The 13,204-nt window shown below is 49.9% G+C and overlaps 1 protein-coding gene across 6 annotated transcripts; it reads left to right on the top strand.

Annotated features, from left to right (window-relative positions):
• Positions 1–692: 692 nt before the first annotated feature.
• Positions 693–9,551, top strand: ca14 (carbonic anhydrase XIV). Of its 6 annotated transcripts, XM_049731703.2 has the most exons (13): positions 699–884; positions 1,092–1,115; positions 2,889–3,068; positions 3,138–3,283; positions 3,398–3,493; positions 3,571–3,637; positions 3,963–4,120; positions 6,134–6,260; positions 6,606–6,629; positions 6,695–6,779; positions 6,886–6,927; positions 8,423–8,476; positions 8,908–9,551. In XM_049731703.2, exons 1-13 carry the CDS (start codon positions 824–826, stop codon positions 9,014–9,016), a joined length of 1,173 nt encoding a protein of 390 aa, XP_049587660.1. In that variant the 5' UTR covers positions 699–823; the 3' UTR covers positions 9,017–9,551. The 6 variants fall into 6 exon arrangements, with proteins under 6 accessions (XP_049587658.1, XP_049587659.1, XP_049587662.1 ...); XM_049731701.2 differs by having other exon boundaries at positions 693–884; positions 8,423–9,551; XM_049731705.2 differs by lacking the exon at positions 8,423–8,476 and having other exon boundaries at positions 698–884.
• The last annotated feature ends 3,653 nt before the right edge of the window (positions 9,552–13,204 follow it).

Raw genomic sequence — 13,204 nt, 5'->3', positions numbered from 1 at the left:
CATTTTAAGCTATATGTAAACATTCTAAACAATTCAGAATAGTTATGCAAACTTTGCAAAATTTTCTTACCCTCCAGTGAAGCCTTGGTGAAAATACTAGAAATGGATGACAGAGCCTCCATTTTAGGTGTTCCTCATCGTCCATTTGCCTACGTTTTGTTGGCTTACCTATAAAGTGAAGAGAAATTTGTCATATCACAGATACAGTAATCGTTAACAAATGAACCAAATTTGAAGGACTATGCCACTCCCAGCTGAAGTTTACTGTCAAACTAAACATAAAGCGAGCAATAGATGTGCTTGAGAACAACGTCTCTTGTATTATGAAAGTCTGCTCAGCTTAATGCTAACAAACAATGCCAATGACACGCTAATGCTTAGCACTAAGCGCTGTGGTTTTAGAAGCAACGGATACTTGAACACAAATGGTGGAGTAACAATGTAGACAGTTAGGATGCAGAGATGTATCTCCAAGAAACAATTATTCCCTCTTGAATGATAACTATCATTGTGTTACACAATTATCCTTGGCCACTTGGTGCTTGCAACTTCACTCACTTCAGCACCTGTTCAAGGATCCTATAAACCGGCCTGTATCCATCCGCCGCCCACTCAAGGGAGCAGTGGGCAGGTGGGCTCGCCGTACCCGGCGTGGTGCTCTCCCCCTTCGCCCGCTCTCTCGCTTGCTCGCTCTCTCGTCGCTTGGTCTCTCCCTCCGTGTCCCTTTCTGTCCCCCTCGCTCTCTCACTTCACTCCTCATCCCTCCGTCCACCGTTGTGCGTTTGGCAGTGTTGTGTGTGTATGTGTGTGTGTGTGGGCTCCCATGGACTCTGTGGCTCCTTTTGTGCTGTTTTTGCTGCCCGGCCTCCAGTGGGCAGCTGCCGGTAAGTATTTCATTTACATAATAATCAGCACCGGGTGAGCTGAGGGCTTTTTTTTGTTGCATTTATGAAATGTGTTGCTGAGAGATGTGTTGTACAGTAGTCGCAGTGCAGCCGCAAACTCCGTCTGCGGGTTGGAGGAGTTTTTGTTGTGAGACTTGAATGATTACAAAACAAGTTGAAAAGAGGTCTCACTCTTGTGTTTTCCAGAGGACACAAGCTGGACCTACACTGGTAAGTAAGAACGATTTTTTGTGTTTTGAGATGGTTTTATAAAAGCTGTTTTGTCATCCGGGCTGCTCAGTTGACGCGAGGTTTAGGACATTTTAGTTTGAAACCAAGGTGGGAATTCTGTCATTAGTGATTTTTTTTTTTTTTTTTGCATGGCCACAAATACGTTGGTGACATCCCCACAGCAGTGGTGGTTAACGTTCTTAAACATTCTAATAGCAAAAATATTTTGTGGGGGGCTTTGAGGTTACGCTGGTTAATATTGCACGGCAGGCCTTGTTAAATGCTCACACTTGGCCCACGGGCCAGAGGTGTCTCAGCCATGAGCAAAACCACCACTAAATCTAGTTTCAAGTCACCCAATATGAAGATGCGAGGCTTCTATCTCATGACTATCCAAAACATGGTTGGCCTCCTTTTGTGTGTGTGTGTTCGATTGTCCCCGCCTTTTCTCCCTCTGTTGCCCCTCTCCTTGCCTCTCCGCACGTGTTAGTTCCAGTTGGTCAGGCTGGCGTGCTCACACAGAGATGATGGAGGTCTGCAAGGGGGTAGCAAGGATTCCGGGGCAAAATTGTAAAATGAAGAGAGAGGCAAGTGCATGACGATGGCGCTGGCGGGCCAGAGAGCAAGAGATGGAGACAGGCTGGGCCGAAGCCTCCCCAGTTGCGTGGTGTATTGTTGCGGCGCACAATCAACACACAGGTTATTGTGCTGCAGACCCACACTGAGCGTGCCTATGCTATGGACAATGGTAGAGCGGGCATGAATGGGGTGCATCGGGGGTGGGGGTGGGGGGGGGGCAGTGCACTTCGTGCATTGGCGATACCAGTACCAGACAGCGACTGGTTTCTATTCAAGCTGGTTTCAACTTGGGGCGGACCCAGACGCCTTTCTGCTTCCGACAAGGCACATCTGCATTCATATGTGGGAAAATATGCACTGATACTACAAAACCGATACCACTTTATCAGCTTGATATATATATTCCGGGTAAGAGCTGTGTAGAAATACTAGACTTGAAGGTAAACACTTTCAGCCGATTGCAAGTTTTTCTCTTCTGTGGCAGCAATCCTGCTTTGAGCGAGCAAAAAGCGCTGTGACGTGGCAGGTGACTCGACTCACTTCACAAGGGCCTCAAAAATGAAGGCATCAAATTGTTTACTGCCACTCCCAGTTGAAGTTGGCAGTCAAACTAAGATAACTACACTTTGCGCAGTTAAAACAACCACATAGCCCTTACTAGCTTAATGCTAACATAGGCACATGAGCAAACAATTAGTATCTGAACACAACCTGCATTATGTGGTGGGGGGGCCTCTTGAAGAGGGGCCGCCTGGATTTCGGGCCACATTATGACAAGTGATTGTTATGGTGCTCGCTTGAATAACGGCCGCGCGCGATGTGGCCTCAAGCTCGCTTGTTAGTTGAAGTGGAAAAGAAAAAAACAATTGCATTTTCTCACACGAAAGAACAGCGTCATGTCAGACGGCAAAAATGTGTGGGCTGTCCGCTGTCACTTTTTGTCTACGTGAATCACTGTGCGTGTGTGTGTAGCCGATGCATTCACAAAGGTGGGCCAGCACAGGGGGTGAGAGTTTTCAGCCCTAGGTTACCATAGAGACCTCCGTGACGATGAGCGGCGGTGCTGCTTTGGGGCAAATAGGGGAACGATGATCTCTTCATGACGTTTCGGATCTATTTAGTTGTAAAGCGCAGCAGGGCGACCATCTAGCCTGCCGTCAGGCCAAATAATGAAGCTCATGTTCCCCGCTAAAGGCATGGTGGGGCAGTCGGAGTGGTCGGAACATTTCCCCGAGTGCGGCGGTTCCTCTCAGTCTCCTGTTGACGTGGTGACCAGCCAAACTAAATATGACCCCGACTTGAGCCCCCTCACCCCGCTGGGCTACAGTCAGCATGGCAACAGACCCTTCACGCTCTACAACAATGGACACACAGGTAACCACGGCAGCCCCCCTCCCGCAACGTGAGGTGAAGTGCGGTGAAACATTTCCCTCCCGCCCCCAGCTGTGATCGAGCTGCCAGACTGGATGAGCCTGGGGGGGCTGCCTTGGCTCTTCTCAGCTGTACAGATGCACCTTCACTGGGGCAGCGGCGGCCCGAGCTCCGGGGGCAGTGAACACACCATCAACGGTCAGAGCGCAGAGGCGGAGGTAGGCGCCAAATTGTAACCGCATGACCAGCGACCGGAGGGAACCTAAAGGCTGTTCTTCAGCATGCGTTGTCGGCAATTCACCAACCCCATGAACACTTACGTACTGTTGCAGCTGCACGTGGTGCACTTCAACTCGGAGCTCTATCCCAACGCATCTGTCGCCATGACGCAAAGGAACGGCTTGGCGGTGCTGGGAATTCTCATTGTGGTAACGCGCAAGCCCTGCTCAACCACCTGGCTGCAAAATGGCCGCACTTGCTGATCGCTGCCCTTGATGTGCTTCAGACAGGCGAGGAGACCAACCCGTCCTTCAACAACATCATCAACTACCTGAGCCGCGTCAGACACGCAGGTAAGGCCAAGGAGTGGAGTGTTGTCTTTCAGCCAAGACAAAACATTTTTTTGTCACACTTTCGCCTTTACTTGTGTCACTCATGCATTGGCCACCAGGGGGCAGCACAATATGCTGTACAGTACTGGAGGCTCAGCTCCTCTCTCAGATTATCAGTGCGGCAGTATTATGAGTCCCTCTATGCATGATATGTGAGTTGAGATTTTGAAGGGCAATGTTGTAAGATGGCATCAAATTAAATTAACTTCACTATCATTTTTTTGCGATTTGGGAATAGCTCGTGGTTGTCGTCCAGATTCCAACTGCATTTTTTCCCCACCACAAGACCAGAAAGTGTTGATCCCAGCCTTTGACGTTCAGTCGCTGCTCCCTACCGACCTGGGTCGCTACTATCGCTACAACGGCTCCCTGACCACGCCGCCGTGCTACCAGACCGTGATCTGGACTCTGTTCCACGAGAGGGTTCAAATCTCCAAGGCTCAGGTGAGCCTGACATCTGCAGACGTTCGCAACCGACTTCTCTCCAGGCAATCGCAACAGATGCGAGATCGGTTTTGGCCATTTCCACTTGGCAAATATATTGCTGATGGAAACTATGCAAAACAAGTCCCAACACTGCACACGTCTATAATATTAGATATAGAAACATCCATCCATCCATCCATCCATCCATCCATCCATCCATCCATCCATCCATCCATCCATCCATCCATCCATCCATCCATCCATCCATCCATCCATCCATCCATCCATCCATCCATCCATCCATCCATCCATCCATCCATCCATCCATCCATCCATCCATCCATCCATCCATCCATCCATCCATCCATCCATCCATCTTCTTCCGCTTATCCGGGGTCGGGTCGCGGGGGCAGCAGCTTCAGGAGGGACTCCCAGACTCCCAGACTCTCCCCAGCCACTTCATCCAGCTCTTCCCGGGGGATCCCAAGGCGTTCCCAGGCCAGCTGAGAGACATAGTCTCTCCAGCGCGTCCTGGGTCGTCCCCGGGGTCTCCTACCGGTGGGACATGCCCGGAACACCTCCCCAGGGAGGCGTCCAGGAGGCATCCTGATGAGATGCCCGAGCCACCTCATCTGGCTCCTCTCAACGTAGAGGAGTAGCGACTCTACTCCGAGTCTCTCCCGGATGACCGAGCTTCTCACCCTATCTCTAAGGGAGAGCCCGGACATCCTGCGGAGAAAACTCATTTCGGCCACTTGTATCCGGGATCTCGTTCTTTCAGTCACGACCCATAGCTCGTGACCATAGGTGAGGGTAGGAGCGTAAATCGACCGGTAAATTGAGAGCTTTGCCTTTTGGCTCAGCTCTCTCTTTACCACGACGGACCGGTACAGAGTCCGCATTACTGCCGATGCTGCACCGATCGGCCTGTCGATCTCGCGCTCCATCCTCCCCTCACTCGTGAACAAGACCCCAAGATACTTAAACTCCTCCACTTGGGGCAGGATCTCATCCCCGATCCGGAGAGGGCATTCCACCCTTTTCCGATCGAGGACCATGGACTCGGATTTGGAGGTGCTGACCCTCATCCCGACCGCTTCACACTCGGCTGCGAACCGCTCCAGTGAGAGCTGGAGATCACGGCCTGAAGAAGCCAACAGCACCACGTCGTCTGCAAAAAGCAGAGACGCAATGCTGAGGTCCCCAAACCGGACCCCCTCAACGCCTCGGCTGCGCCTAGAAAGTCTGTCCATAAAAATTATGAACAGAATCGGTGACAAAGGGCAGCCTTGGCGGAGTCCAACGCTCACTGGGAACGAATCCGACTTACTGCCGGGAATGCGGACCAAACTCTGGCATCGATGATACAGGGACCGAACCGCCCTTATCAGTTGGCTCGGCATCCCGTACTCCCGAAGCACCCTCCACAGAACCTCCCGAGGGACACGGTCGAACGCCTTCTCCAAGTCCACAAAACACATGTGGACTGGTTGAGTGAACTCCCATGCACCCTCGAGGATCCTGCTGAGGGTGTAGAGCTGGTCCACTGTTCCACGGCCAGGACGAAACCCACACTGCTCCTCCTGAATCCGAGGTTCGACCTCCCGACGAACCCTCCTCTCCAGCACCCCTGAATAGACCTTACCAGGGAGGCTGAGGAGTGTGATTCCCCTGTAATTGGAACACACCCTTCTTAAAGAGGGGAACCACCACCCCAGTCTGAATAGAAACATAGAATTGAAATTGAATTAAATTACAAATTAATCAAAACTAAAATTAAAGATCAAAAGTAAATTAAAATAAAATAAAAAAATAAAAAAATAAAAAATAAAATAAAAAATGCATTAAGTTAAAATTAATTATTAGTGAAATTAAAAATGAAAAGTATCACCAATACTGTCGGTACAAGATATCCCCCCCCCCCCCAAAAAAAAAAGACTGGACAGGCCAAAAAGTTGTATTATCGGTGAAAGGCAGAACAACAAGAAAAGCAAGCTTGTTGGTTGACTGCAGCACGTGTGTCTTCTGCAGCTGCTGAAGATGGAGACCCTCTTGTACTCCAGTCGAGCAGAAGATCCGGACCGGATGCTGCTGCAGGACAACTATCGCGCCACGCAGCCGCTCAACCACAGAGTGATCTTTGCTTCCTTCACAGCAGGTGACACGTGGGATCATTAAGGGGAGCTTGTTTTGTCACGTCTCCCGGCATCGACAGAGGAAAAAAAAAACTGAAATGTGGCAATATCAAGGGCGAGGAGCGGTCGGGAAAGGCAGCAAGAAGAACCGCGTTTCTTTGTGAGCCGATTAGCGGTAAAAAGACGGGATTTGGCAAAAAACAAACACTGACTTCATTGTTTTCACAAAAAGTGGGACGGGACAAGTGAAGAGCCGGGCTGACTCTGAAACAAAAAAGCATTTGTGCAGAGTGATTGAAGTGGAAGGGCCAAAACGTGGACAAGGCCTTCAATTCGAAATGAATGATGTCTTCCTCTCTTTGTTGCAGAGTCGGGCAAAGAGCTCTCTTCGGGTAAGGCCCACGATTGCGTGGCAGAGTTTGCCCCGCCTGAGCTTTTCTCGACTCGTTGCCCGCAGGTGAAGTCACCGCCATCGTGATTGGCATCATGTGCGGCTGCGTGGGCCTGGCAGTCATCGTCCGCTTTATCATCAAGACCGTCCGGTAAGATGGCGCGCTGGCGCGCCTCGTGGCTCTGGATGGCTCCTGAAAACGGCCGACTCGGCCGCCATCCCGCCGCGACCGTTTTAACTTTTCCGTCTCTTGGCAGATTTTTCGCTTACCTTCGCCGTGAAAGGGTTGCGGTGAACAGGTGGCGCACATCGCCGACAAGGAGACCACAAGCCGTCTTTTTGTCACCTTCCCCTTTGGGTTGACAGATGTCTTTCAGCGCTCTTCTAATCCAAAAAAAGACAGCGCTGCCTTGAGATACAAGTCACTCCGCTCAACCGCTCAATTTTCAGCTGACCTTTACTCAAAAACTAAACAAAACGGCAAAAACGACACCTTGCATGTTTAAAACAACCAGCCTTTCAGGCTGCTCGCCAAATGCTAATGCCCAAATGCTAATGCCTTAACCCTTTAAGCAGCTTGTATTACAGTAATTACTGTCATAAATTCTTTATCCTCTGCCTAAAACAACTAATATTAGCGCCGTATCGACGAGCTCAGAATTGTTAAATTCTTTTTCACTTTGATGATTTCATAATAATGTTTTTAAGTACAATATTATGAAGTGCTATGACTTAAACGTCCATCTCAAGCCATCGCTGTACTCGGGGGGAACCGTGAAGACAGCATCACGGTGACGATTAGATCCCGACCATACATTGACACGGATGAAATTTGGGACAGAGCGGCCGTCTGAATTTCGGAGGCCATTTTGAAGGAGCCGCCCTTATGCGGTCGATGAAAGTGACGTCGTCAGAGGCCAAATCAACAACATCTGCCGATGGGTTATTTCTGTGCTTGGTATTTTGTTTCGCGGTTGCAGAACAGTCAACGGACGTTTGACCTGTCCAAGCCGCAGCACGAGGAATCTCTCACGCTAATGATGGCCGCATTCCATCAGGCTAAGCTACTTTCCGCGCTTTCGCCGACATTGACGTTAACACCTGCGCGCGCCAAAGGAAAGATGAGCAAAATGCACCACGCAAGCCATCACATGGTTACGTAGGAGCGGAAAATCTTTGTGTTGGTTGGGATCTAAGAAATAAATTCATTCAATATGTAATCGGCTTGCCGGGATTGCTCCATAAAAGTGAAACACAAGAGAAAGTGAGCCCGAGATTAGCGCTGAAGAAAATCTGATCCTCTTTGCCCTGTCGCAATAACACCACTCGTGCCCAGTACTGCTCGCCAAATTACGACTTGGACTCGAAAGAAGCGACGAAATTGAGGAGGTTGGAATCCAAGTGGCTTTAAAAGCTGATTGGAGTTTCACTCAGGTCCAGAAGTATTGGGACATGGACACAACTGGCATCAGCTTTTGCTCTCTCAACAGCCACCATTCCAAATGCATTGGAGTTTATTGACGTCCAAATCAGGTGATGGAGAACCATCACAGATGTGAGAAATACAGAATGAATTCTCCTTGTTTTTAGCCAAATGCTTCAGAACTGAGTGGGCAAACGTACTGCCAAAGAGATGACAATGGTATCCCTGTCTTTGGAAACTCACATCCATCAGATAACACAGCACCTCAAATGATCAACTCCAATCTAATCCAATCCAATCCAATCAGTTGTGACTAATAACATTTTGTGCTTGGATCAAGTCAATGATATTTTTTTCTTGTGATCTGACAGCTCTACCTCTAGCTGGGACGTCCTTACCAATAACCGGCCAGCTCCGATCCAAAGGTTGACCAAAGAGGCCGCAATGATTCCCTTTCAACTGAAAACTTCTCTTTGCTTTAACTGCACATTTACCTTTTCTTTGGCTAATAACATCAATAGCGATGGAACAATCCCAGACGTAACCAATCTGGAAAGGGTTCCCTCAGGCTTTTGGGTGGGGCTGGGGTTAGCTTCGGCTCGGGAGGGGCATCCTGGACTGGGCACCGGCCACTAGCATGAAAAAAAAACGTTTCTTTCCTTGTACCCTCGCTTACTCAGCCCATTTTTACTAATAACTAATCATCTCATTTTCTTCTCCATAAAATAACGTCCACCGTAATCACCGTACACCAACCAGGCAACTTCTCCTTGCATTCTTTGCCCAAGAGGGACCTCTGCTGGTCAACCTTTCAAACTACTCTGTCAAGTATGACGCTTTGCTTTTGCTATTTCAGGATGAAGCAGCCCGAGAAAGAAAACGAGAAACAGCAAGAGATGGTTCTCAATTGCACCGGTCAAGCAGAAAAGCTCGAGGAGCGTTCGTCTGCACAAAGCGAGCCCTAGCCGTGCAGAAACATGTTGGAACTCGTCCACGACGGGAAAAACAGTTTTAGAAGAAAGCGCGGGAAGGAAATCACGAGGATTAAGTCATGAATGCCTCCACCGAATAATGGTGGCGAACAATTCGTGTGGTTGCACGCAAAGCACTTAAATATGTCACTTTGCTGGCTCTCGTCCCACTTGCAATGTCTGCTGGCATGCCTGAATTGTTTGTGGAAATACTTTCGACAGGGTCGCCCTCCTCCTCTCCCTTTTTCAAGTCCGCCGTTTTCCCATCATCTCCATCCTGCCTTTCAGCACAAGCACACACTGCACTGACCGAAATGTTGACGTGTTCCATATCTAGCCGAAGTATTTGTAAGAGCCTGCTCGGGGACGTGAGCGTCGAAGCAGAACGGCCCACTGGCACGTGCGAGTCGAAATAAAGTCACACAATAGATTTCTGATGTAGCATATCGTCCTGATTTGTCTTTTGTCATTTTGAATTGTTATTGTATTTTCAAGATGCGCAACACAATTAAATCTAAGAAGCACTTCAGATGTCTCATTTGCTTTTATTTTGCATCCAAGTTTCTCCTGATTGCATAGAGATGAAATGAATTGCAGCTGAAGAATTTTTGGGCCTACCTGGCTGTCTTCAGAGCCACCGAGCCTTCCCACATTTACAACGGCGTTTTCCATTTATCAGAAAGGAAAGAGAAGAGTGGCTCAGCATGGGCAGTGTGCGACTCAAGTGCCTCAATGACTCACGTTCCTTTTGTCCTGCACCCCCACCCCCCCTTGCACTTTGGAAAGCTCTTTGCACTTTAAGTTTTTAATTCTGGGGCTCATTTTTTTTACAAGTGGCCCCCTACAAGTCAATACCTGATGGATGCTGCCCATTCCGTCGCATCTTAACAAGCAGGCTGAAGGTCCAACGTATAAAGAAAGGAAATAGAAAAGGACACGAGAGTGAGCGAAAGCTGAATTGCGTCTAAAGCGTCCGTTCCCATCGTTGTCACCTCAATTTGTGTTGGGGTCGTTTTCTGAAGCCTGCCTAGTTCATGAAAAGTGCACGGCTGCTTGCGATTGTGTGACTCCTCCTTTTCTTCCTGCGTCCTACCGCTTTGCCCCCTGCCTGGCTTCTCACTCGCCACTCTTTCTTTTATTCTCCTCTCGCCTTTCTTGCAGCAAACTGGGCGTTACTTACTTTTGCTTCCGCCGCAGTCGCAGTTGAGCATGCGTGACATATTTATGTGTCTGCACGTCAACGTGACATGAAGTCAAGTTCGGTGAATCAAACGTGGGTCACCTTCATACCTGACATATGTTTGCTAGCTTAATGCTAACGCACAATGCAAAAACACCATATCATTGAGTTTGAGGTAGGAGTAAGAAAAGCTCAAGACACACTTGATGCGTCTTCAAATGACGTCGCTGGCCACTGAGAGGAAAGCTAGCAAGCACGCGTCGGTTTCTGCAGCATAGCTCCAGGCCTGCGTGGTAACAAAATCGTGACACGATAATGCGACACGAGGCTAATGAGGACAAAGGAGCCCAGAGGAACGCCGACGGAGAGCAAAGCGGTGACAGCTAATGATGCGCTCGGACGAAATGTGAAGTTGGGTGAGAGGACGGAAGCAAAAGCAGACAAGTGGAAAGTTGCCCATCGTTTGTCTTCAGAAATTAGATTTGCCTTCCCCAATGTTCTCAACGGGCCACGATGAAAAGTCTGTGAAACTATGTTCACTCAAGGAAAGACGAGGGCCGCTGCAGTTTTGGTTTCAGCAAGTACGCTGAGTTGAGCCCATTTCCCTTTTTATTTCTTTTTTCGTTCAATACAACATCAGGGCGCAGATTAAGGAACCTCTGCTTTGCATGGAAGAACGATTAGCAACGTGAAGGCGGGACAGACTCCACAAGTATGTTCAAAACTGTTCAGTGACTCATCCGGCGAGGCCTATAACAACGAAGATGGCGGCAAAGAACCACAGCCAGGTTGCTTTCAAGCTGGGGGCGTGTCCTTTGGTATCAGGATCCTGGCAGCCTCTGGCATAGTTGTCTGGCTTGGCGCTTCGGGGGTTTCCCTCAAAGTGTACCGGCAGGCACTGGTTCTCCAGCACCTCGCAGGCCAGGATCAGATGTTTGCTTTCCCGCAGCACGTTCTTGATGCCGCATGTGCCATGGTCGCTCCTCACCGTCACGAAGGAGAAGCGCTCCCGGCTGATGCAGAGGTTCTCTTGGAAGATCTGGCCCCCTCTGCTGGAGCACACCGCCCTTACCCTGTCCAGGTCTTTGGGGTCCAGGAAGGACTGGGTGGGTCTATCGCAGCCGCCGTTGTTCTTGATGTAGCTCCTCCACTCGGCAGCGTCAAGAGAGGCGGGCAGCCCCGAGCGGACGTGACGCCTGACAAACGTGTTATAGCCGTTGTTCCATTTGGATCGCTGGCAGGGAGCGTCATTGCGCGCGCGTGTCCGATGGGCTGTCAGGACGCAGGCGGCCAGCATCAACGCCAAGCTCACGGCGGCCATGACCAGACAAACTCTTTCACTCGCCACCAGGCAGAGGCTACGCAGGGTTTTTACAACTTGCTGCAAAAGAGCGGCGCTCTGTCTCAGCTTGCCGCAGCCCCGTACGAGTCAACAGCTGTCTGCCTCTCCGCTCAGTATAAAAGCAAAACAACCACAGAAAAATCTCCTCACTTCGTTATTTTTTTAGCAAAAGAGAAAGTTCCGGCTTGGCTGATGACTTCCCTGAGCGTTATAAATGTGTGACATTTCCGTCGCGTGTGCTTCCGCTTTTTCCGTCTTGGCGTGTGAGAGGGGCGGGGGGAGGGGCTTACTGGGAGCACACAGCGCTGCCTTATGTAACTCTGGCCCTCCACTTGGCAGAAGAGCGCTCGTGGCTAGACGGCGGGGATCCCTTTACGTCCAAAAATAGCAGCTCAAGGTCCAGCATGCTGCTGATGACGTTGTGTTTGTCCACACGAGATCAATGAAAGACACGACGGGAGTCCCAAAAATCCACATCATTGACAACCTTAGTCTCAGCGTTTTTGTGCTTCTTCTCTTGCCCCACATTATGCCACTTGATCTCCAAGCCACTCTTACAGGAGTTCAAGACCCCCGCCCCCCCTTCCCCAGTGGTCCATGTGTAAATCATAGAACAAAGATACAGTCAGTCATGGTTGCTGCCAGGAAATTGAGCCCAGTGGTTTCCTAGGAGGCCAAAAGGTCGCTGATAATGACTTCCAGGAGTTGGCAAGATAGGCAAGGTCAAGTTCACATCTGCCTTGTCGGCTTGAGCGCTTTCATTTGAGGTCATCGGCACCATAAAGTGAAGAATGGCGGCAAAGTGTGACTTTAGAAGCAGCTACGGGACACCTTGATGGAGAGCTTCCACGACTTTGGTCCTCTGAAGGTCATCGTTCGTTTTGGGCTGGAGTTGTCCACATTGTGTGAAGGGGAAATTAAGTGACACTCCACAGAGGGCCGGAAATAGGAAACGATATGCTGTGCGAGAGGAAAAACAGGACGATTGGAAGCTCCACAATGTTTTTACACACTCTCACTTTGCAACATAACCTCATGAGAAAGTTCAAAAGGTGAAGCGCCGCACCGCGCCGCCGTGTTTGAGCTTGAGGATTTTCCAGCAATGTGCTAAAGCTCCATGCGCATTTGCGCCGACATGAGCAAATTTCTGTTGGTCTGCCGGGTGAGAAGGTTGTGGACAGTGTGATGCTCACACGTCTTCTCTCACTTTGTCAAGTGGCTCAATGACAAGAACTTTCCCGTTATGGAGTGATCTCATTTCCACTGGCCTCAAAGCTCAAAACATTCGATCAAGTCCGGCCAAAGAGACGTCGTCCGGGGTTTCCAATGCTCTCCTTTTTTTTTCAATTTCAGATCGGGGTGCGCCCCCCCTTCACTTTTGCCGTCCTCAACGTGCTTGAGGAATGTGTCCGAGTGGCACAAAAGAACAAAGGCCAGACGGGGGGGGACGGGGGGGGGGGGGGGGGGGGGGGACGTAAAGCGGCCGGGGAGAAAGTTGCATGAGGTTGAGGGGGGCAGCTCACGGCTGAGTGCACCTGAATGCCGAGCGGCCTTTTGTCATGTTGTGCCGACATGCAGTGTCACACACACGTTACGCAGCTCTTCATCACACACTCGCTGTCTGTTTCACGGTCATTTGACTCTTCCCCGACGCCAACAT

This window comes from Syngnathus scovelli, chromosome 9 (assembly GCF_024217435.2).
Source record: "Syngnathus scovelli strain Florida chromosome 9, RoL_Ssco_1.2, whole genome shotgun sequence".
NCBI lineage: Eukaryota > Metazoa > Chordata > Actinopteri > Syngnathiformes > Syngnathidae > Syngnathus > Syngnathus scovelli.
The sequence above is the reverse complement of the archived record's forward strand: the minus strand, read 5'-3'. Positions and strand labels throughout refer to the sequence as shown.